This window comes from Macrosteles quadrilineatus, unplaced genomic scaffold, assembly GCF_028750875.1.
Source record: "Macrosteles quadrilineatus isolate MER2022 unplaced genomic scaffold, UCM_ALF_1.0 Scaffold_2__2_contigs__length_208266976, whole genome shotgun sequence".
In the NCBI taxonomy this organism is placed as follows: Eukaryota; Metazoa; Arthropoda; class Insecta; order Hemiptera; family Cicadellidae; genus Macrosteles; species Macrosteles quadrilineatus.
In genome coordinates, this window is record NW_026542595.1 from 126808463 (window position 1) to 126834991 (window position 26529).

Sequence of the window (26529 nt, forward strand, 5' to 3'; positions counted from 1 at the left end):
TATAACATGATCAAATCACATAGTCAAAATATGTTTTATTCTATAACTTTTAATTTAATTAAACATAAAAGTCATGCTCCCTCCATTTTTAAAGTATTCAGTCCAAAAATGTAATAAATTTACTTGTGCATACATATTTATTTCGTTTTAATAAATAATTGAGGTGATGCAATACACTTATGTAGGCAGTCGCAGCAGTCGAAGCCGGGCATAGCGCCTAGAGTTTCACGAACGCAAACCGCGCAACGAGTAGCTAAATGAGCCGTAGAGTAAGTGAGCCATCTAATATTTTGAAGAGGGTTCACTTACTCTACGGATCATTGTGCCAATGATCTGTAGTGTAAGTGAGCCATCTAATATTTTTCTGCAGGCTCGTATAGTATACGAGCCTATTCCTATAATTTATATTATTCATTATTTTGGCTCGTATACTATACGAGCCGATTCCTGAATTATCAAATAATTCGTAAGCTTGGCTCATAGTCATTATGATCTGTAGAGTAAGCGAACCTTCCTACTGTATTTTTAAATATAATACACGAGGCTCATAGGCACAATGATTTGTAGAGTAAGTGAACCCTCTTCATTTACTTTTTATTTTCGATAGGCTCGTATAGTATACGAGCCTGTAGTGCAAGTGAACCTTCAATATTATTTAAAAAGCTCGTATAGTCTATGATCTGTAGAGTAAGTGAGCTGTCCCCCTTACTACAGCTAACTCTTTCCGTGGTAGTGGCCATACTGATAAGTATTTCCTTTTTGGCGATGTGCCTAAAACAGCTGACTGACTGAACCTTCCGACTCACTGAAGTGCAGAAAAAAGGCACAACTCACAACTTAACAACTGTCAAAATTAAACTGTCATCACCTGTCTTTTGTACTACTGTGTAGTTTAGTTATAGCAGTGGTGTAATGACAGCTAAAATTTTAATTTACTTCAAATGACTTTCACCCTTCCATGGTTATTGGTGTTGCATTTAAATATTGAGTGAATGTCGTGCGGTTTTTATACTGTCTCTGTGTTTCATTTGAAAATCTAAGCCTAGTGCCTAACTTAGTAGTGTTTGGGTTTCAGGACTGACTTCATGTTAGGTAGGCCTACCTACTGAAACCTATTTGATAACATTATTAGGCAGTGTAAACAACAGTATGATGACTAGCCAAAGTTTCGAAGAAAGTGAAGATCCAAAGTCTGTTTATGCTATGTATGATATATTAAAAGATTTATGCCTTAATAATGCTGACTATTTTAAGCCTGATGAGAGTCCACTTGGGAAAAAGTTGTGTGACAATTTCACATCTCTTCACAGTAATGTTGTCGCTATTTACCCAGTCGTAGATGAACTGAGGAAAGTTGCACCACTTTATGATTTTGACCAAAACACACCTGGGAATGGCTATAGAAGTTTTGTCACAATTGTCGACGCGTTCATATTATATGGTGAGAAAGTATGTCAGCAAATTTTGAAGAATCGAAGCTCTTACTTTTTCAGGAAAAACACCTACCTTAGGTAAGTTTTAAGTAAATAGGCCTAGTTATTTGTTCTATTCTTACTGCCATGGCCACTTGTACCCAAGCTGGTTTACCTAAATTACTCAGTACCTAACCAAGATGATGCCGCTAAGGCATGTTTCTGGTAGCGTTGCGGCAATGGCACTAACGGCAATGCATGTTTTTGTTTTTGTTATCTGCACGGCTTTCCTGCAACATGGTGCAGATAGCCGATACATTATTATAATAACAGGGAGTTCTCCGCAACGTGTTGCCGCGATAACGTTGCCGCAGCCGCAACACTGTTATTCATCCTGTTATGTTAAATAACGCCCATCTCTAATCCGGAGGCTATCCATATTGAAAAATGAAATCAATATATAATTTGATAATTTATCGCAGGTTCTCTGTAGAACTGTAGCCCAACAAGGTGCTGATTAGCTTTATTGGGAGTGCAACATAGTCAATACAAAATAAGGCTATTATAAATTTAGCATTTTGCACGCTTTCCAATATGTAGGCCTAGGCTGGAATTAAAAATTTTATTTTATTATGTAAAGAAGGCACTTAAGCCAACTGTGTTTTTTAACCATTATATTATAGCCTACTGCTATCTTCAATGAATCGAAGAATTATATCAAGCAGCACTAATGATTGCTGATGGAAGTTGGTGATTTTTGGTGAGTTGGTAGCGTCATGGACTTCACGCCCAAGGCAGTGATATTGTGGGCTCGGATCTTGGTCACTGCCACTATTTTTTATCAGTAAAGTTCACCCTAGTACTATAACGGCTCATCCCTTGCTTTGCTGGTTACGTTCCACGCACAGGTCCATAGCCTAAGTGGACGGGCAAATGCAAGGTTTAAAGAGGCCGCCAATCGAACCACTTAAAAAAGTTTTAAGACCCTGCTGATATCGTATCTTAGTTTAGATGTGTGTACGCTGACTTGATATTGAAGTTTCCGTTGTACTTGCAGGGAAGTTGAGACAGTGAATCAGGCTTTAGCTTCGTTGACAGTAATTCTCACTCATCTCAAAACACTGGTGTCGTGGGGAGAAGCTGGATGTTTGTTTCCTCGGGAAGACAGATCTCCGCAAGAACTTCTCTCCGACTCGCCTGGTTTCAATCAGGTCTGCTTCTACGGAAGTTGTTTGGGATTCCAGGTAAGCTGATATTACTCGTATCCTCATATTCAGAGTTCATATTGCTGATACTTAGACGACAACTTGTTAGATTTATTCCTTGTTGGGTAGGTAGCAATTGTAAACACTTGAGATTGTGTAGCTTAGCTTTTAAGTAACGCCAGGAGATATAGGCCTAACTCATAGGGTAAACTGTAACGTTGCTTTTGCGGTAATTTCGGATCAATAAACATGGAAAAGATACACATTATAATGTAGCCTACCTATATATTAAATTTGATAGGAAGTGTTTAGGTTCCAAAACCTCATATCAGGGTTTACAATCCATACCGTGAATACAACAATTCCCACCTTATTTTCCACCCAGGAGTTTCTATCGGCAGATTTTCCACGACCAGTTCTGTAAAACAAAACCTGAAACCACCAAACTGGTCTTCACCACTAATTATACAAGGGATAAGGGTTTTGGTTCAAATGGAAACACAAGAAGTTATCATGAGTCAAACCTGAAAGAAATGCATTTTCTTAAATTTAATTTTTTAACTGAATGTTAATTTCAACTAATTTTATGTTCAGTCCTCGATTTCTGTTTCCATTTACGAACATAACTTGTCAATAACAACATTGTAAAACTTCTAGCAACAAGGCTTTCACTGGAACAAGATAGCAGAAAAAGTAACATTTAAACTAACCTAGATCATATTGATAAGGGTTATAAATTGATGCTGTGTACTTAACAATGTTTATCTACGCAGTTACTTGATGCACAGCAATGAAGTTTGATAAATATTTCTCTAAATCATTTATACAAAATTTGAATTATGTACCGATAGTTGATTTATAATAAACCTCTTTTTCTAACCAATCATTAATTCTTAAACTTCTCAGTGTTGTAGAATTTTCTAATTTGAAATAGGCCTATGTTAATGTAGACCCCATTGTAAAATCGGAAGCATGTTTTAATGTATTTCCTGCGGGTGACATTTCAATGTGACTTTAATGTTGACTAAATGTTTCTTTCTTTCTCAAGTTAGAATTTACATTTTTAAGTACCTAACTCATTTATTAGAGGTCAAGTGATTTATTTTAACTAAATTGTTTTCTTTAGTTAAAATAGTTTTAAAACTGATTGAAACAGCAATTAAAATACTAAATGCACAGCAGACCTTAACAATAATTAGTGTTTAGACCTCCAATCAGCAACTTCGATATATTTTTCATACAATTTAGAAATTGTTTACAAGACATAAATAATTTAAAGCAATACACTAATTGATGGAGATTTCAATATCAAGGATGAACAATATTTACATATATTGAACTAAAAAATCTATATAATTAATGCGCTACATGAAACTTTGTCGGTTGAACTCCTCCGCCATTTCTTAACCGGTTTTATCCATTGACATCTCATTGGAAAGAGCGTGTCGCCTAGATTTGCAAACTGACCTTTAATTTTTTTAAAGTCTCTGGGCTCTGCCCCAGTGGCTGTTAAAGTTCCCATGTTATTCTTATGAAGAACATAATTGTTTACATTTTGATCAGCTGTATAATTTAATTGCTGTTATTTATGTATCGATTCAAAGTCTTTTAAACTCATCGGAAGTTATGATGACTTTTATTTGTTTTAAAATAGATACTTTACTTCTTTGCTTTTGCTCGATTTCGAGCAACGTGTTTACTAGTATATATAAATACACAGTAACAGGAATTAATTTAATGATTTGTGCTACTGTTTGGTTATATTACTGAGAGACGCTTATTGTTTATGATTTTATCGTTTTCTTTGGTTGTGTTAACGAAGTTGTGTATAACTAAAATAACAAGAAACAAATTGTAAGCACGATCCTAGCAGCACCGCATCCAACAGTAAAATTGTCTTCAGCTGATCCATAAGGATGAGAAATCTAAAGGGTTTATGTTTTATCATGGATAAAACATACTCTCTTAGTGGATTTCTCATCCTTATGGAACAGCTGAAGCAATTTTTGTTTGTTTACAATTTGTTTCTTGTATTATCAGTAATATAAAACCTTGTTTAACCAAATAAAACAATATAATCATCTTACTAATATTATAAATGTAAAAGTTTTTTTGTGTGTTTATTTGTTTGTTTGTTTGATTGTTTGAAGTTAAATCACACATTAAATACTGGTAAGATTGGGCTGAAATTTGGTATGATGATTCTCGTTCCCAATTAACATATGGACATATTTGTTTATAAAAAATCCTTTCGGGCTCTGCCCCAGTGGCTCCGAAGTTTCCCATGTTAACCTATGAGTACCTATTCATACTTAAAAGGAATTAAAGAATTTAGTAAGCTGTTTCAACTACACAAATTGGTTCTATGATATTCAATAGCATTATAAAGTTACAAAGTTTACCAACAGGGTGTAGCACTATTTATTTTTTAAATTTATGACAACAGCTAATTTGAACCAAGCAGCAACAAAAAGCTGTGATACACAATGAGAACTTTACTTTTTTCTATTGTTTAGGTGAAGTGGTAGAACATTATATAGCTATAGTAGATGTGCTATAGTATACCCTAAATTAAAAGAACAACATTTTCTGAAACCGTGTCCTCTCCAATTGCAATTGCAAATCACATAACTGCATTTATTAATATAACTGCATTTTATTCTTTTACGCCAACCCCATAGGAAGGACAGGTACTCTGCTTGTAAAAAATAAGCGTCTCCTAGTTATATAACGAAACAGTAAAACAAAAATCGTTAATAGAAACAAAATTTCATTGATACTGGTGATCATTGTCACTAGACACGAAAAACGAGCTTCAAAATTTACAATTTGATGAGAAGTCTATGGTTTTATCTATGACGTGAGTTGTTCCTGACAGTTATTGACCTTAACTCATGTTTGTCAAGACAGCGTAGAATGCTTGTCAACTCATCATTATCTGTGTAGTTTGTGTCATCATTTCTCAGTTCTGTACAAGGTCATTCACACATATCTGGTGACACAAATATTGATCTACCCTTCAACAATATCTTTAACTTTCTTATCAACATAACGGGTTCATGGTAAATTTGTTCAGGCTTGTCTAAACACAAGTTAAATTGTAAAGGAGTTTACAAATTGTTAACTCATAAAATAATTTGACAATATTCAGGATAGTCACTTTTTATGAGTAATTAATGACAGTGCCTAAACTTATCCCTTTAGCATAACCAACGTTCTGAAAAATGTGTAAAAATTAATATATACGCCTATTCTGGTTTAGGTTTTCCCCAGATTTTTGGCTTGCCTTGATTGTTTAAGTGTAGCCCCTAAACTATGAAAATATAAATATTTCCATAGATTTCTATATATTTGAGTTAAATTTCCCCTCAAGTTGTTACCTATGTCAAATTACGTGAACAAATTATTATTTTTTAAATGTTGCACACAATTATCTTTTTCATTAAATATTTTATTTTGACTTCATTTTTTGTAGCTTGTCTTAATTCTACTAAGTATTTATTTTTAATTTAGATTTTACTTCAGATGTTAGGTTAATATCAAAGAGAAATCTAATGGACACTTTTTTATTTGTTAATAGTTGTTTGTTTAGTTTTTTAATATATTTTAAATTTTTTAATAGATTGTACTAGTTGTTACAAATATTTAAAAATGCATAGGCTAAGGAAGTGTAAGCTTCGTCAACGTAGTCATGTCAATTAAGACAGTTATCTAGTTGCTATTGACAGTAATTTGAAGCGTTGTTAATATTTAATACCACGGCTATTACAGCACAAGTATTTGAAACTTAATGAGACGGTTTGTTAGCAATTGATATGATTGTCATTGGATGAGTGTTTAGACTACTAATTATTCAAAGTAAAGTTTATAAAAACCGAACTATTATGAGAAATTATGTATTTTACAAGTGTGTTCACAATTTTCTGCTAAACCAGGGGTCTCCAACCTACACATTTTATCCTAGATTTAATCCGGCTCGCAAAAACCTACTGAGATATAAGAGATATCGAACTCTGGTTTTCACCATTCTTTAAGCTTTTGTAAACACTTCAAAACGAAGTGTCCCTAAATGGGGGTTTACATTTTAAAATTTCGAGATTCCCCCCAAAAGGGGGGTGGTTTGTGGGGCAATTAAAAATGTTTCAATGTAAACCCCCATCAAGTGACACCTCATTTTGAGGTGTTTATCAAAACTTAATGAATGGTAAAAACCAGAGTTCACTATCTTTTCTCTATCCAAAATGGTAGCCAATATTACCACTACGAACCAATTTTACCATTGATTTTCCACAACATTTGACGTGCTACCATTTTGGATAGAGGAGAGATAGCGACCTCTAGTTTTCACCATTCTTTAAGTTTTTGTAAACCCTTCAAAATGAGGTATAACTTGAAGGGGGTTTACATTTAAAATATTTTAAATACCCCCCAAATCCCCCCTTTTGGGGGGACACTCAAAAATTTCAAAACCATAAAATGAAATTTCCTGCTAAGATTGCACGACCATTAAAAGTATATCTCTGTATATTTACTTGGAAAATTATTAGAGCGGGGGGGAGTCTTGACTTTTTATTCATCCTGTAGGCCTATACTTAAAACTTAAAACAAAGCGTTGGAAGTACCAACCAAGGGGTTTAGGCGACTGGAAACCAGGAATTTGGGAATCGTACAAAAATTTTGTATGGAACTAAGAAATTTAGAATGATCACTAAAACTTGTGTCTAAAAGTGTTAATTTATTAACGGCATTTTATTGTATCTCTGTCTGTATAAGAAGAATGTGATTCCCAAAGATCAATACAGGTTTTCCGCGATAACAGAAGATACTCACGTTTATTTCCAAGACTGTACTGTAGAAGTGATCATAGTGTTGTACGTCTAGGGAACAACAACCATTTAGTTACATTGTTTGATTTTTATAAAAAATTACTGCTTTATCGCTAATTCAAAATGGTTCTGGGCTCAATTTTGACTGTGGGACTCTACTGTCCATACTATATAACACCTAATACCAAACACGAGAATAACATCATAGGTTTACTTTTATAATTTATCCAGATTTGTTGGTAATCCAATACTCTTGTGTTCTTGTAAGTTTCATCTGTATTCAGCAGGGTTGCCACCCGTCCCGATTTTGGTTCCTAATGCCCGTATATAAGCCTATGTTAATTTAGGGGGAGGGGGGAAATGTCCCGATTTTTCCCTGGCCTAAGGTGGCAACCCTGGTATTCAGGCCGGCGGTTTGCATGTGACATGCTATGGGGCCTAGAGATTGTGTCCCCTCTGACCTTCTGTGCAGGAAGATTTTTCTCTTAATTACAACTCAGATCAACCTCAAACCACTTCCATTTAAAAAGAGGCCCTGGCTGTAATTCTGTTGTTTTTTCTAGTTTTGCGAGTCGATGCAAGTGATATTGAAGGGGTTGTCTATACTGATGGTATCCTTCAGCGAGGTTTACTATAGTGATGGAGGGGTGCTGGAGAGAGCGACCAACTACTTGTGGCACAGTGAGTATTTTACAGTGCTCTCCATCTACTATACAGGCTAGCAGGTAGATGCCACTCCCTACGCACTGACATGCGGCTCAATAAACAGGAGACATTTGATGATCTGTGACGTTCAGGACTCTTGGCCGTTACCTAGTGGAAATAGCCCTGAATTTAGAGCTTAGAGCGTTAAAAATCGTTGGTCAGTTGAACCCTCACTCTACGGTGCCGATCTCCTGGCCGAAGATACGCCTCAAACTGCTCCGCCAAAGATCAAACCTAACTGTCTGTCTACCAAACTACACTCCGTTCACAAAATTTAGGCGGTTTTAAGGGAAGAAATCCATCCCCTCCACTTGAACTACCATTGAATAATAGCTAAACGGCTTAGTTTTGCCAAAACATAAATCAGCTGTACAATATATATTAGGTGAAAAAATAGGGGGGAACTTCCCCTCAAACTGTATAATTTTTGTAAAAAGAGTTAAACAATATTGGTAGTTTAATACAAATTTGGGGTCTGTACAGTAAATTTTGTAATCGACTTATTTTGCAGGTAGCAAATACGTACTGAATCCAGAACTGAGGGCGAGACGTATTGTTCACATATCACAATATGCTTCGGTTGACTTCTGCAAACAGTTCTGGTTCTTAGGAGAAAATGGTAAATATTCTGTCCAAGCTGGTAAATGTTGACCAATTATTAAGTTTTAACCCATTGAACTTTGTGGCTTATTCAGTAATTAAATTTGAATTTTATGTTTACCAGGTTATGTTTTTTGCATTGTCTTAACACGTTTTCTATCAGAAGTCACACTCCTCTGTATGAAGTGCCTTGTATAACCTGGTAGTGAATCTTTTAATAGCATTTAAAGATCCAAATTATTTCAGAACAACATTTTGGTAGGTAGACACGCAGTAATTATGAGAAAAAAATATTAAAATGTCTAAATTCTTCTAGAGGGGTGTGGCTTTGGAGCCCGAGGTCCCAATGTCAATTCCTACCAATCACCAAATGTATTCGATTCCAAGTAATATGGCACATCTCTCAAGAATTAGTTTTAAGTAATGTGTGAAACAGTTCCGGGCTAAAGCTTAGCATCCTACGTTGTGAAAGTAAAGTAAAAAGACCATTGTCTCCTATTTAATCTTGCTCTTCTCATTTGTTAGAGTTGATGAACCGTCTGCCCAACTTTGTTCACCCTTCCGTGGAGGTGAACAGGATGATCTCCCTCCCCCCGGAGCCTCTTACGTCACTCCGGGCCGACGGAAGTGTTATAGACATCCCTATACCTTCCTCACACACCGGCCCCGGAGCATTGTCTGTGCGGTTACTGAGTGCCGTCAGGAGACAAAACATGGTAACTATGGAAATAGTCTTGACAGCTGGTATTTGATAGATGATGTAGGATCAGGAGTAAAAGTGTCCTATTGTGCACAAATGATTTCAGAAATAAGTTAGGGCATATTTAGGAGGATAGGGTTACCTACAGTGTTGATTCCAAGGAGATGGGCTACAGGGGTTTAAGCTCCTCCCCATTGGACCCTGAAAAAATAAATTGAAACATTCATTTCATCGTTTAGTTGTTAAAATGTAATTTTTTTATGAATCTACTTGATATGGCAATTAACAGGTGAAACGGTATGTTTTTGGCACAATCAATTCTAAACGCTATAAATGGCTTTGTAAAGTCACCAAACGGGTTTAAAAAATACCAAATTTTGTAGGGAGGAGCCCCCTCCTATCTTTAGGGGTACTCATTTGACAAACCCTCCGGCAGCCCCCCCTTCTCCTAACAAAGTCCTAGAACCACCACCGCTTAACTGAATGAGAAATTGTATAGTAGACACATGTACACAGAACGTTGGAATATTTCACTGTCACCGACAGCATTAAGGAGTATATGAGTTGAAAAAAAGAGTAGCTGTACCATCATTGAATTAGTGCTGTAATTATGTCAAATGTATGTTCATGTAATTCATGTACCGGTACTGTTTGAATAAAGAGTGTTTTGTTTGATTTGGTTTTGCTGTAAATTATAAGACATAAATGTCCATCCTTAAAAAGTATTATATTTTACAGTCCTGCAATTAATGTTACAGTTATGGTGTTTAAAATCTTCATTGTATTTTATTATTTATCACACAATTGATTTATGTACATCACTTTCAATTCAACACCTGTGATGTGGTAGGTAGGAGAAGCAGGTACCAAGGAGAGCTTGGTGCCTCCGTCGACGGGACTTATCTTCCACTGTCACGGAGGAGGGTTCGTAGCCCAGAGCTCACGGTCACACGAGGCCTACCTCAGACAATGGGCTCAGGCTTTACCAGCTCCTATACTGTCTGTGGACTACAGTCTGTCTCCTGAGGTAAGAACTTTATGCAGTACAGTACCAGAAACGCAGTGTTATATAGACCGAGAGGTTACTAAATTTCAGCAACGCTGAGTAATCGGGAAAAAGCGCAACAAGTTTAAACAGAGTTTTAATACACAGTAGAGTCTTGGTATTCAGAACTAATGATTGAGCCTTGAGATGATTGAGCCTTGAGTCCTCTTTCGGATTAGCGGGAATTCAGAATAATAAGCGAATAACGTAATAAATAATTTATCATCACCGCTGATGATGTTCAAGGTTTTGCTGTGCGTGGGAGATGATGATATCTCTGCAACTGTGCAAGATGTTCATGATTTGGCCGAGACATCGGAATATTTTTTTGATTTTGCCATGAATGTGCAGAGCTTTTTTTGGGGATCGCAGAAAGCGTCTGTAAAGATGCCCGTTTATGACTGAATGACCCTCATTAGCCTATTGGGTCTGATGATGATTGGAGTGTCCGTCCGCTGATTAAGAAGCTATATTCTTCAACACATGGATAGCTTAATGTACAGTTTCAGTCAAATCTGACATTTTACTCATTTATTTAACATTATTGATGTTACTATTTTAAGTTCAGTTAGGGCTAGGTGTGCTTGAATGACATAATTCATGTCTCAAAGATAAAAAAAACGTTACAATAATTGCTTTGTGTAATCTACCATCTTTCAAATTAAATCAAAAGCATCTAAAACAAATAACCTAACTAAAAAATACTTACCCAAAAAATTATATTTGTTCCAGGCTCCGTTCCCAAGGGCATTGGAAGATGTTTTGTATGCCTATTGCTGGGCTCTCAATAACACTAGCTTACTGGGAACTACAGCCGAACGCATAGTTTTTGCAGGTAGTTATGCATGCTAGATATTAAATACTGTCGAATACTTTAGTGATCAAGAAGATATTTTAAGTAATTTCTGTGTCTTGTGTGTGTTTGTGTTGGATGTGTACAGACTACAGAGTACAGTTGTGGTCCAATTTTGGTAAAATTCGGTTTGTGGAAATGGTCTGTTTTCCCATTTTTTTTATCATGATTTTTAAGAGTGATTCCCTCATGAAAATCATAAAATAACCAAAAAATCTGATTTTCACTACGGCACAGCTCTCACGATTTTTATTGACATTTTGTATGTTATAGTCCTTTTAACTCTAAACGAAAATGATAAACCCACAATGCTCTAAAACTAACTGTTAAAGATATTGCAATTATTGTAATTTTTCTATGACCTCATAGTTACTCCCTCCGCTTACCCATTATAATTGTTTTACCGTCAGAAGTGAGAAAGTACTTAATGGCCAAATAATGATTTGATTTGATTTGCAGGGGACTCAGCTGGAGCCAACCTAGTAATAGGTCTGACTATGAAGTGTATTGAGCTAGGCCTCAGGCCACCAGATGGGCTGTTTCTGGCCTATGTCCCAGTTGTGGTGTCTTTCAATCCTTCGCCTGCTCGACTCTTGTGTCTCGTGGATCCTTTGTTACCCTTCGGCTTTCTCATGGGATGTTTGAAAGGTAAGTGTTGTGTTGTCTCGTAGTTAGCTTTAAGAACAGTCTTGTTCAAGGAAAGGATATGATTTTAATCTGTAGAATGAAGCGATATCTATTAACCAAGTGGTTTAGTTGTATATTTTGTTGTAGGAACGTTTATCACTGTCTTGGGAAAAACACAAACTCTATTAATAATATAGAAGATTTAAAAAATAACAGGTTTGGAAAGTGTTCCCACACGTTCTTCTTCCTCTTCATCACTGATAGCAGCTAGCTTACCTTACAATAAGTATAGGTAAAACACAATATTTTCTTCCCTAGGGGGAGTTTTTAAAATTTGGAGAGTCTCTCTGTCAACACCTAGGCACAAAATGAAACATTAATGACTGACAGGTACCATTACCATACATTATGGGGAGTGTACTGGTCTAGTGGTAGAGCGTGGAACTTTAGTCTTCAAAGTCCTGAGTTCAAATCTTGCCAATCACCAATGTATTTTATAAGTCATAATGCCGAGACCCTCTAGGCCTAACCTAAAGTAATGTGGAAAACAATTCCGGGCTAGGATCTAGAAAAACATACACAATGTATTGAGTTGGTGTTTGTAATGTTTCAGCGTACGCGTGTCCACCCGATGTAAGTGAAGCGGGAATTGCGCACGAACACAAGTTGCGGAGAAGCAAGAAACCCGATGAACGCAAAGATAAACTGAACAAGTCTCGTTCTTCCAGTGAGGAGAGTTTTGAGGAGATTTCTCCCTCTGAAGTCTTGGAACTGGACAAGATTTTAGGTTGGTTTCTTCCCAAACATTAGTAGGCCTATTTGGTATCAGCTGACTAAATTGTATCCTACTTTACGGTTATTGATTCTTTTCTCAAGAACAAGCTTTATTTTAAAATGAAATTAAGAAATACACTACATTAGAACTCCTACGATCTCAACTCCAACTATTTGAATCACCAATTACCCAAATCACTTACAGAAAAACTTTAAAAACCTTACAATAACTAGTAACTACAGTAATAAATAAACCGGCGAAGGCAGAAGCAACAATCGTGGTAAAACCTTGAAGATCTTGTTCAGTCTAGTAGACTTCATCTTCGTCTCCCGCGGTTACTGACAATTATCATCATCCTCCGTAATTGATGCAAAAGATTATTTTTTTTATCTCAAAGTCTTTGCAGATACGTTCTCCGATCGCTGTCATAATAGCTTTAAGGGTACCCTCTACCCCTGACGCGCCACCGAATGCAAGGGTTTGCAAGATATCTGTTTTCACCTGCTACATTGTGACGTACGATGATTAATCATTGATAAAGAAAACCCCTCAATATATTTCATATAAGTTTGCCAAAAGACTGTTTAATAATTAATATATAAACAGTCATATGTTTTTCAATTGTTTTGTAAACAGAAAATAGTTTAGTATGTTTTTTTGTTGAATACAATAAAGAAGATACCTAGTTTTTGTTAAAATTTATTTTGTCATTTCTAATGTTTGATATTAATCGTCCGTGATATCAAAGGAATTGAATCACGTACAGTATAGTGACGATATCAATTGGCGACCGTGACAGGACTTTCATCAGCCATCTCGGGAGATAGACAAGAGATCCTGCGGCCAACAGAGAGGGTCGAGGACACTCAACGGTCATCACAGGAGGTGCAGAAGAGATCTTGCGACGGACAGTGATAGTCGAGGACTCATTAGCCATCTCGGGAGATAGACAAGAGATCCTGCGGCCAACAGACAGGGTCGAGGACTCAACGGTCATCACAGGAGGTGCAGAAGAGATCTTGCGACGGACAGTGATGGTCGAGGACTCATCAGCCATCTCAGGAGACGAGGATGGGATCCTGCATCGGACCGATTCTCCTGTGGTCACGTCAACCGCAACGGACACCGAGATACTACCTGCGTTCAATGTTACGTCGTGTGAATACTTTGAGGTGGAACACAAGCTAGGGAAGGGAGTGTACCTCTTGAGGTCTGATCCACCAATTAAGGTTAATGTTAAAGTTTTAATGTCGGAGTTAAAAATACTCATGAATCGACAAGCCGAAGAGAGTTCGAAGAGCAAGAAGCAGAAGACCATAACGATGCTTCACCTGGGTATAACTTAAGGTCTAGAAAGAGGAAGATTTGAAATATATATTGAGGGTTTTGGGGGGGATGATTGACGTACGATGATTAATCATTGATAAAGAAAACCCCTCAATATATTTCATATAAGTTTGCCAAAAGACTGTTTAATAATTAATATATAAACAGTCATATGTTTTTCAATTGTTTTGTAAACAGAAAATAGTTTAGTATGTTTTTTTGTTGAATACAATAAAGAAGATACCTAGTTTTTGTTAAAATTTATTTTGTCATTTCTAATGTTTGATATTAATTGTCCGTGATATCAAAGGAATTGAATCACGTACAGTATAGTGACGATATCAATTGAAGGTAGAATCAAAGTTAAGGTTTTATATTAAAGAGGATGAAATTTTCTACAGTTTGTTGTTTCATTATTTCAATTATTTTTAATTCACACCTTATGAACTTGAGTTGTAGGACAAGAAATAAGATCTTTTTAACTAGCCCTAACTTATTAAAAACAAGTTATTTGAACATTTGAAAAAAAAAGAACTATAGATTGGTCTTTATTTGCACTACTATAAGCCAATTAGAATGCGTAGCTATCATTATTGTTTAATTCGAAAACAGGAATCTTGGAAATCTCTGCAAGCGCTTCTTGCGGTGCTGTCCAATGGTGCAACATAGCTACTGAAGCCCGAGCTGAGGTTGAGCGCACCCTTAAGCTTTAATCGACTTGCCTATTGTATAAATACCCCAAATTTTGGTACAAATCCAATTAGCCAAAATTGTTGATTATGCAAATTTAAATTTAGTATAGTCTATATCTCAATTAATTTTTTTATGATAATTGGTGTTAGAATTGCAAAAAAATTATCTAAATAAGAAAAACTACTATAATTTTGTTTAGGTCTATCCATGTAGTTTTTATTTTAAGTTTAAACTGTTATACAGCCGCAATTTTTGAACTAACTATACTGAAAAAATACAGTTTCTTCTTAAAATAGGTCTTTCAGTAACTTTTCTATGTATAAATATTAAATTTACTACAAATAGGCTAGCTATTATCAAATAAATAAATAGTTTTGTTAGAGCAAAATGTCGCCTATACAGGTAACTGTTGAGTTTTGGATATTTTCAACATATTTTATTTTGTCTTTAGTCCCGGAATCTTACCTTGAAAGGTTGGTAGAGTTCGGGGACACCCTGTAAGCTATGTTGTGTGCTTACAGAACAAGAAGGCAGCAGGATACATGATGAGGTATTGGATGTTCAGGATACAGTCAGTCCAGGATTGTCCAAGAGGATATCCAGGACTGCCGGGAACATAGCTACAGCCATCACAGGAACTTTGTCTTCATTAGCGTCTCGCTCTCGGTCCCCTAGCATGGATCTTAATGAAAGGTATCTTCAACGAGGACTGTATATAATACAGGGTGTTTAGTGAAAGAGCTGTAATAGGTTGATGAGGCTTAACCAATTAACTTCACCCTATATGGATTAATTTTTCGTTGGAAGTTCCTTTTTGCTTTTTGATAATTATGGGTTTACGGTGTTTGTGGGATTATTCCTGAAATTTTCTTTCACAATTTGTAAGAAAAAAGTTTTCACAATTTTTAAGACCTGTAATCTGATGCTGTTCTCAGTTCCTGACCATATTTTTTACCTATTGTATTGTTTCTGGCTATCTGTTTGGCCATTCTATATGATAGAGAATATAGAAACTCCTGACGCAGTCTATCCAATTTTCATTGGTCAACGACGAAGACGACAAGTATTACAAGTAAGTACTATCCAGCTTTACCTGGGTTTGTTTACTAATCTTGTTATGTTTTAGGGACTTTCACACCTAAGGACGGGGTCAGATTCCAGATTCCTAAACATTGTGAAAACTTGTTTTTTGTTTTTTTACTCATCATGATGGTAAATGTCCGCAATAATCCACCTCAAAATATGTGGTTCAGCTGTTGCCAATTTATTATAAAAAAGAACTTAGTTGAATTAGCCGTTACAGACTATGCTACAGTCTAAAATCATACTTTCTCTCAGGGTTTGTCACTGAAACAGTTGATGTGACATTAAACATGCTATCTTAATCTTACAAAAGTCAAATCAATTTACTTGGTTAAAAAGTTAGTGTATTTGTAAAAAATCAGTAATTTATATTAGCACTCTGTCAGTCGCCCAATTCAACTACACCCAATTATGATTTTAAAAACTGGCCACAAATTTTACAGGGTACTAGTTATTAATAATCAAATTAATAATCAAATAGTTATTAATAATTCAAATAGCACTTAGTCTTAGGAAGGAAAGTCTTTTAATTGGGTTTTATTTTAGTTAACGTTTATAGAATCATGGTCTTCAAAATCGACTTATCACTCTCATCAACTGACATTTGGCCTGATGTAGAGTGCCATCTTCAGGGCGACTTGACTTGCACAGATGACAAATCAAATGGAGCTTACAGAGTGAGGTTAGGTTATATCTGGAAGGGTGCGGGTTGTACGTCCCAGGAATATAGGAGGCACTTTACGTCAAAGCTGAAAACGCCGGTTAGTGATTTGTTGATTTTGACACCCCAGTGGTCATCACCATATTTACATGTACTTCAGAGACAGGATGGCACAAGACTGAAGGAGGTGTGAGGCCGTACCTACAGGAAGACGTCCGTTGGGTAGGCCTAAATTATGATGGTATGACAGATTAAAAAAGGATGTGATCCAATGCAGAGGAGAAATCTGGATGGCAGAGGATAGAGAATATTGCAGGCGGCTAATCTACGAGGCAAAAAATCGACTGATATTTGTGACGCCCCGTAAGTAAGTAAGTGGTTGTCACCAGAATTCTAAAGTTAGGTACCGTGGAAGCGGATGCCTATCCAGGAAGATAAGTTACGTTTAGTCTTAGTGACGTTTGCCCTGCAATTTTAATTTTGGCTATAACATTCTGATTCTAACTGTGGATGTTTCAGCAACATAGACAACGACCCTCTGTTAGAGACGATGTTGCTGCCGTGTCCTATGGACATGCTCAAGTTTGATGTCCCCAAAGATCCGTACCTCTCACCGTACTGGGCTAGTGATGTCGTGTTGAGCCAGTTCCCACCCACACATTTAGTGGTGAGTGCTAATTCAATCTGTTTATTTATTTGTATGTATTTACGCCGTGCATTAAAAAAATTTTTTGTGAGGGAAACGGTCCAACCCAGGTCTTGTTGATCTTTTTGTGTCATTAGTTGATAGCCCAAATGACAAATGGCAACTGGGAATTGCTTGGAATTGAACCAGCAACATTTAGATTTGAAGGCTAAATGACTTGGCTACCCAGACTGTGGCTAGTTATGAAAGAGTCAGTGATTGGGAATGAGGTTGATTCAGGTCACAATCACAATTTTAAGAAATTCGAAATGCAATCAATGTTGCAAGAAAGTTGTACAGGTAATTTAATACACAAGAAAATATGCAAGGAAATAAAATTCGATTGTATCATGGGAAATAAATTTGTTATATTCAAAATTAAACTTAAAGGCAAGTTTTCGTAGCTGCCAAAATCGACAAGGAAAATTCAATGTTTTAAATACTTGCACAAAATCTACTAGGCTATCCTACTGGTGTTTTTGGCGGCCAAAATCAGCAGCTAGAAAAACAAACCTTTAGCAAGAAAAGTATTTTTATTCTAGCTATGGGTGAAATATGGAAAATCTCACTTACATTAACATTCATTCACTAAATTGAACCAAGTGATGATTCAAGATAAAAATAGTTTAGATAAAAGGTTTTGGTCTGAAGAAAGGTTAAAAATGCAGAATAAAGTCGTAAAATTACCTGGAGATTATTCACAATTCCAATGACAAAAGGCTTATCAAAAACATGAATAAAATTAACAAATTATGGTAGTTTACGCAACGATCGCGTGGATAAAATGTTAACGACACAAGTAGAAAATTCAAGGTACGAGCCTTGGCGAGTGCCTTAAAAAGTTCTAAAAGTGTCGTTAACACTATTTACGCGAGTTGCGTACTACACTAACACTACTTTACCTACAACTGGTTTAAAATTAGGCTACTAATAATCAGTCACTACTCAAAACTTCTAAGAGAGGTTATGTTTTCGTTTATAACCTCTCATTACCTCAGACTGATGCAACAACTCATAGTACCACTAATTGCACCAATCGTAAAAAAAATAAATTGGTAAAAAGCTGATAAGTTGAAGTTTGAAGCATCACAATTTTACTTCTTCTCTCAATCCTTGAACCTCATTGGTCCGTTACCCTTGTTATGTAAAACTGTTCCACATCAGTAGGCAAATGAACGCCTACAACAGTTGAGAGAATAAAGTGATTCGTCAAGATTTTAATTATTACAGGGGTCAGGTTTGCACGATTCATTACATCCCTGCTAAACCATCCTTGTAATTTAATCACTAGAAAAACGCAGCTTGTTAAGAATGGTAGAGAGACAATGACTACTTGTTATCAAATGGCCAAGAACCTAGCCAGTCACTAATACTGAAATACTATTATAAATTAAACAATTTCACAATCAACTCTTCAAAATCCAAAAACGTTTATTTCAGTAGCAAGCTTAACAGTGATCGTGCCTAGTGGTCCCATTCAAGTAAATTCTCTTGTACAATTCCTGATTTTTTCATGTTCAGAGTACAGATTTACACCTTCTTCCTCAATGTCTTGTGTTCATATGGGTAAAACATTGTCACATTCATCATAGTACACACACATGTTTGGTAGCGTATTTTTTGTTTGAGCTTTTGTTTTTGTATCTATTTGGGAAATTCCAAAAGTAACCTCCATTATTCCAGTTTCAGTATTTTCCGTATTCCAGTTTCAGTATTTTCCTGATTTTTTCATGTTCAGAGTACAGATTTACACCTTCTTCCTCAATGTCTTGTGTTCATATGGGTAAAACATTGTCACATTCATCATAGTACACACGCATGTTTGGTTGCGTATTTTTTGTTTGAGCTTCTGTTTTTGTCTCTATTTGGGAAATTCCAAAAGTAACCTCCATTCTGTTAGTTTCTTGGTATTTCCATTTTCAGTATTTTCAGTATTAAAGTTTCAGTATTTTTCTTATTCCAGTTTCAGTACTTCCATTTTTGTGCTGCATGCTGCATGTCTTGTTTTGATTGTAAGTTTTCCTTTTCCTGCAGCACGTTCCTTACCTCTACCAGAAGCCGCCTCTGGCAAATGTTGCAGATTGGGTAGGCAGCCGTCGGAACGCTATTGGTTGAAGTACCAGAGGCAGGGGTGTCGGAACATCCCTTCGCCGAGGTGGAATTGGCGGAATTGGCACTCTGTATACTTCCCTCAATATCGTACCTAAGACTAACATACCCAATTCAAACAACATTGCTAAAAAACAAAAAAAAACTTACAAAATCTGAAGAATCTCAAGAGAAAAAAATTGGTTTGATCTGAAGTTGTTGGCGGCTGGTAGGAAAATGAGTTGTGTCCATGGATACCAATTTCATATTAATAGTTTAAATTTAGGTCCCCCTTAGTAACCAAATTCTATTGAAACAAAAATGTGAATAACATTAAAACATGATTAAACCTCAACTAAATCATACGGAAACTGTGCACAGGCTTGTTTCTTGACTATAGTTCAGCCGCTTAGAAAACGACCTGCACGCTAATGCTAACCAATGCTACAGGAGGTCGCTTTCTAAGTGGCCAAACTATAGTTGTTTTTTATCATTGGGCTTTCAATAAATGATCCTGGCTAAAGAAACATCTAATATTAGTCAGTAATAAAGCTACACAGATCATCCCCCTCCATTGTTTACTCCTGACTTTTATTAAGCTTAATATAAGTAAAGACGATGTCATTCAATTAGAATGGCGGGTAGTTAGGAATGAGGGAAAAGCTAAACACATTTAGAGTCGCAAAAGACGTTATTGGTATTAAAATTAGTCTGTTAATTGTCATGACTGTACAAAATAACAAAATCAAGGGGGTTGGTTCTTGTGCGCCTGCACAATTTGGGCATCCCTTTCTCCACTAAATGTTACAAACTATACGAAAAACGTCCGTCTTGGTAAGTGAAGTGAGTAAGTGTAAAAACGTCCGTCTTAGTAAGTGAAGTGAGTAAGTGTAAAAACGTCCGTCTTAGTAAGTGAAGTGAGTAAGTGTAAAAACGTCCGTCTTAAGCTAGGGTTTCCAAGATCACGCCGGGCGGACAGCATGAGTGGGTAAGCGTGATTACGTATTCAAGTTTAAATTGAAGCCATGTTTTTATGTGGGTGCTGTTTCCAAGCGTGAGCGATCACACCGGACATGAGTTTTCCAGCCATCTGTCCGGCGTGAGTCCAGAGCGTGGCACGCTGGAAATGACCCAAGTAATTTCTGGCGTGCACGTCGAGCGGACAAGTTATTTTGAACTATTCTTTTTTAAATTGTGCCTAGGGCGTGTTTAAATTTGTGCCTAGAGAGTGTTAATTGTCAGTATGGAGTCGAAAGTATTTTCATTGGTAAAATATGAGAAACTTATTGATTTAGTTTGCAGTTTTCCGGTGCTATATGACATGAGTAGGAAGAACTACAAGAACAATATGGACAATATGGAAGCAGCCCTCATCTTTCCTTTTTTCATACATCGGGTATGGTTCCATGATGAACAAACCCTTCCAATAACATGGACTCTTCCTCCTCCTCTTCTTCCAGCAACATAGCAACAGTTACAACGTCCATGTTGGTTAAAAACTGACAACTATATAGTTCATTTCCCAAGAGAAATAACTGCGAATGTCCGCTTTCTTGCAAACCACTCTCACGCCGAGCTTGATAGGACATGCGTCAAAAATTGGTGCCAACGGGTATCACGCCGGACAGATCACGCTGGTGTGTTCTTGGAAACCCTAGCTTTAGTAAGTGAAGTAAGTAAGTGTTTAATATATAAACAAAATTGATTACTGACGAATACTATGTTGTGATTGATGTTTATTTTCAGACTCTACAAATGGACCCATGCCTGGATGATTGTGTAGAGTTTGCCAAGAAACTCAAAAGACTCGGTAATCCAGTCACTCTAGAAATCATCGATGGTCTACCTCATGGTTTTCTCAACTTTGTCATGGTTAGTAACAACTTTCAATTTCTTAACAGTTTTGAAGATGTGACATTGAGCACAATGTTTTTAAGATTTTGTTTGAGGATAGCAGGATTAGCTGTTTGGTAAAGAATCCAGATTGGCACAAGAAACACAAAACTACTAAAAACAAAACATCATGTTTCACCATCGCTGACAGCATTATCTGCTAAGAAAGGTATGATTTGAAGAGAAAAATCATACCTTCCTTTGAAAATGCTGTCAGTGACAGAGAAAAATTTTAATATTTTGTTTATAGTGTATCTAGTGTGTATATAGTGTAGTATCGTGTGTCTTTTCCCAGTTTGAACTCTTCATCTACAATATTGTATTGTGATAGTCAAGTTCTCCTCAATGTTACTTTATTTAATTTCTTATCTTGGGCTACAACAGCAGATATATTGAACACAACTGAAGTAATCAACCTTTCACTTAGAATAGATTTGTGTAAATACTTTTGCATTCGTACAATCTAGAACATAGCAGTAGGACAACTAGTTTCATCTCACATCAGGGTCATCAGGTCATCAGGTTAGTAATATCAGATGCTTCCATTTTTAAGGTGTATCAGGAAAACAACTTATAATTCGACAATTTTGGATGAAGTGCTTATGGCTTCAGCCTGCCCCTGTAAGATCAACATTGACAATAATAAATAGAACACACACATAGACATATTAAGTGATAAAAAAGAGAAATAATACTGGTAGCACTCAAAAGGTTGTAGGTTCGATCCTGAGACAAGTCAGTAGCTTTTTGATGGTTCGAAACTGGACCCAGCTCTCCCTGATTGATTATTAAGCTTTAACACGTTCGCTACTGAGCGTCGCATATATGCGACGCCGCGGTCATTGCCACAGACCGAGGTATACCTTAGAATCTTACACATAGACGGGCTGTCACTTGGATAACAGTACACACAGACCACAGGCGAAAACCTGTAAAACAGTGATCATTTACATTGTAATACGCTACAATAGTGTTTGTAAATAATTGTAAATAATTAACAATCAAATCAGTTGTGCTTTAATTGTCTTGGACCACATCTCTTAGAGAATTGTAAATCCAAAAAATGTTGTCTAATGCAATGTGTTTGTTGCATAATAGACGGCAGTCTATGGGTGGAAACCGGCCGTCGCATATGTGCGTCGCTGGTCCATGTGAATGGAAAATTTCGTACTATTGCAGTAGCGAACGTGTTAAATAAATGGTAATGGCTAATGAAACAGCTGATTTTAGTCAATAACAAAGCTACACAGATCATCTCCCCCCATTCTACACTCACCTTGCATTAAATTTCAGCTTTAGAATACGCACCTAAGTGTGCGTAGCTGCCTTAAATTAATGACTAATGAGGATTCCCGGATGAGCATTCTAATAGGGTTCCGAACTCCTCTCCAAGGTATAATGAACAAAACTGTAATCACCCTTTAGCTTTCAAAGAACACCTTGTACGATTGCCTATTGCTTGTGGTTAAAACAAAATGTAATATTAAAAAACATCTTGATGTTAAAATGAAAATAATATGAATGATTTTTTTAAGAACATTTATTAGACTATAAAACGCCTAATTTACAATATTTAAAGTGTGTTTTTGTAGATATACCATAAAAAGATCAATGTACCTCAATTAGAGCCCACAACTTCAATTAGAGGCCACACACAATTAGAGGCCATGAACTAAAGTAGTCCATTTGAAATTAATTTTCATATATGTCTTTTGTTTAAAATTTCACTGTGGTGATAAAATTGTAATTGTAAAGCCTTGCAAAGCTTTTCCCTTTAATCAATAGAAAGTCGAACTCTAAAACCGGCTTGTGCAGTTTTAATCTACAAATCAATAATTCGGCCTTTGATAACATATGCATCTCTTATCTGGGGATTGGCTATATCAAAAAATAAGCTATTCAAAATTCAATGGATCCAAAACTAAATTCTAAGAATAGCGGTAAATGCTCCCTGGTTCATTAAAAACAAACATACATGAAGAGCTTGGAGTAGAGTCTATCTGAACCTTCACCATCCACATTCAAATTTAAGAATACTCTAAATGATGTTCGTGGAGCACTGGCATTTAATCTTGGTGAAGCAACTAAGAACAGGAGGCTACATCGAAGGCTTTCCGAAGACCTGCTGAATGAAGCTTGAAGATAATTGAACATGTTTAACCGTATCTAAATTTATGATGTTACAGGGTGCCTCAGGTCTGAGCGGCAATGTTACTATAGTTATTTTGTTCACATTTTTGTTCAAATTTCTGTGAATAATGTCCTGTTACATTGAACCAGAAATAAATGTTGTAAAAAAACTGTGGTGAAAAATTCATCTGAAGGTAATCAGCTGTTAAATTACAATTCACATTGAAAATCGGTATTGAGGAAGTTGGTCAGCAGCTCTGGATCCTCTAGAAAGAAATCAAAGGCAAGGGGGGTGCCCTTAAATAAATAAGCTGTTTAAGTATCATTCATCACTACGCAACATTTCAAGCTTTAAAATTTGTGTAAAAATCGGTTGAGTAGGATGAGCAGAAACAGGCTGTTACAGAGAAAACTCTTATTGCATTAAGTGTATCGATAGATTATAACAGTTAAGAACTATTTTAATGTGTTTACTAACTGTGTGGGTTTGATTATATTGTTCTGTGTTCAGCTGAGCAAAGAAGCATATGAAGCATCAAAGAAATGTATCCAAAGACTAACAGAGCTACTCGACCTACCAAAACCCAACACGTAAAACCAACATCGGAAATTGGTTTACCTTATTGTTTTGTACTGTTTTGTATGATGTTCAATTGTATTTTTCTATATCAGCATATAGTTACCAGCAAGTTAGTTTGAGTAATTTATTCAAGAATTTACTAATGTTAGACTTTATTATGAGTATACTTGATTGCCATAATTGTGTATAATCCTCGTACGGCTTTCAATTTTATAAATATCACACATTTATGTATTAACTTATCAATAAAATCAAAGCTTGAATAGTATTGTTAGTAAATCGCTTTTGGCATGTAACAGTTCCTTACTGAAGTCAAAACATTACAAAAATATTTGTAGTTCATTATCATTACTAAGTATTTAACTCTTGTGTCAGTATTAGAGTAAGGTTTAGTTAAGTGATAGATTTTCTACGGATACAATTTTAAAATAATATTGACAAGTTTAACAATTTGTTTCACAAGTGTTGAAATGTTCCTTTATTACAAAAATCAAACACGCGTGTTTTAATTTAGTTTTACTGTTGTATTTTTTAAATAAGATTTGAAAGTGTTTCTTCTTTTTGATAGAAAAAAAGATAAGAGTTTGTTTTGTTTAATTAAAAATAGGATTAATAAACTTGTTGAATCAAAATATAAAATAAAACTTTTTTTTTAATCAGCTTAATTTTTTACAGAATTTTTAGGTAGATTTTTATATTTTGACATTAAGCATCTACTTCTCTTCGTAATTTAACATGAAAAACAGTGCCTTTAATAATTATATTATATTCTCAAACCTTTTTTTTTTTTGAAGCAGCAAATACATTTTGTTTTGTTTAGTAGAGCTAGATATTAGTTCTCACTGTAATTAAATTATTTTGTACTTAACATAATTTGGGATATCCAAAACTACAACCATATAGAAACAAACCATAATGATTGTAAAATATACAAATATCATAACTAATAATAAACTACCCAATTTTTTGTGGTACTCAAGAATGTAGATTTAATAACTTCTTAATTTACTTCTGAATCAAAAATAGTAATAATAATATTTATCTGGAATTAAACTGGATAAATAACATGTGGCCAATTTCATTGTATAAGATAGTTATCCAAGTCTTGGCAGGTATTATGTTAAGAGTTATTTACGTTATTTGAAAGGTGAACAATAATGATTTTCCACTCATGCTAATATCCTATGATAATTTGTCTTTCAAGAAAAAGATCTACGATTATTGTGATTTGTAAACTTGATGTGATTTTATTTTGAGTAGTGATAGTAGAAGGGTGCGAAGTATTTTGCTAGTTTTTAATACATCTTTTGCTAGTAAACGTATTCCTATGTTAAAGATGAAGTATTTAATTTTCAAGATGATAATCAAAATATGCATAGTTAACCGTAGTGAAATCAGTTATTACAATGTAAATTTGTTTAAATAAATAAAGCATGTTGAATCATTAAACAAGTGTTAAATTTTTATACCGATATATTATGGACTAAAATTAATTGAATGTTAAGTTGGATAGTTTGTCTATGTGGTCATAATATTAAAAAGGAAATCAATCCGTGGGTGCACCTGAAGTGCGTAGGATAAGAAACTCGTAAGCTTTAGAAACAGATATAGAGTTTGATTAGAAGCTTTTCGAACCCACACCAGTTGTCTGCATAAATTGAAACCCTCACAAGGAACAAGAACACTTGAAAATCAGTGTGCAAATCATTCTTCCTAGAAATATTACCTACCATGATAGTGATGGAACAAGATGGATTGAAAAAAATTTAACAGCTGATACAAATTCAATATTTTAAGTGTGATGAAATACAACTCTTTAACCAATGTCCATGCCCTTAGGAGAGCGTTTATCAAAACAAAATATATTTTTGTACAAATTTACCATCATAACACCTTTTATTAGGTCTACAGTTAACAAATGTAAATCGGTTATTTCAAAAGATTGCGTTCCTCATGAACCTATAGATTAATTCAAAAGATATGTCACACAATACTAATTAAATTTCTGTTTCAACCGTGTGGGTGGTATTGGCAGAGGTGTGGTATCTAAAACCTGTTCTCAAAATCAGGGGTGCCCATCCCCCCCTAGACTCGTGACGCACCCCCCCCCCCAATTGAGCAACAGCCCCCCCCCCTATAAATGATGTACACAACAAATGAGAAACATTATTCCCCCGCCCAGCACTATTTGTATAAAAGAAGTTTTAAAATTTTTTTAGATATTTAAAATTCAAACCCAGTTAATCTATATCAATAAAGTTATAGTTTTGTCTGTACATTGCTCAGAATTATACATATTTTGGGTTATTTATGTTTTATACATTGAAGAAGTTGAAACATGTCTTATCTCCATTTATGTCCGTCTGTCACGGCCCAGAAGGCATTTTATGCAGCCTACTCATGGTCTACTCTGAAGAAAACTAGAGTACCGCATATGATTCTAATGGTTTAATTGTATCCACAGGATTGGCGAGAGAGTCCTTATAGCCATTAAAATATGGCCTCACTATTTTGGAAATAAAATAACGGACGATCAAAAATACAATTTTGTGTGATTTTTTCTAGTTTATTTTCTCCATGTTTACTACATACATCATTAATTTATGAAATACTAATAATCTGTTAAGAAAACACGTCATATA

General features: G+C 35.5%; 1 protein-coding gene across 1 annotated transcript; it reads left to right on the top strand.

Moving 5' to 3' along the window:
- Positions 1 to 847: 847 nt before the first annotated feature.
- LOC128987298 (hormone-sensitive lipase) lies at positions 848 to 25339 on the top strand. The gene is made up of 13 exons (XM_054408069.1): positions 848 to 1511; positions 2470 to 2656; positions 8007 to 8124; positions 8660 to 8767; positions 9274 to 9464; positions 10299 to 10475; positions 11226 to 11328; positions 11806 to 11994; positions 12587 to 12760; positions 15289 to 15460; positions 17031 to 17178; positions 21031 to 21156; positions 23819 to 25339. Exons 1-13 carry the CDS (start codon positions 1150 to 1152, stop codon positions 23900 to 23902), a joined length of 2139 nt encoding a protein of 712 aa, XP_054264044.1. The 5' UTR covers positions 848 to 1149; the 3' UTR covers positions 23903 to 25339.
- The last annotated feature ends 1190 nt before the right edge of the window (positions 25340 to 26529 follow it).

Coding starts and splice junctions, on each gene's coding strand:
- LOC128987298 (XM_054408069.1), top strand. CDS start 1,150: ATGATGACTAGCCAAAGTTTCGAAGAAAGTGAAGATCCAAAGTCTGTT. Junction 2,657..8,006: donor GAAGTTGTTTGGGATTCCAG/GTAAGCTGATAT, acceptor TGTTTTTTCTAG/TTTTGCGAGTCGATGCAAGT. Junction 8,768..9,273: donor CTGGTTCTTAGGAGAAAATG/GTAAATATTCTG, acceptor CTCATTTGTTAG/AGTTGATGAACCGTCTGCCC.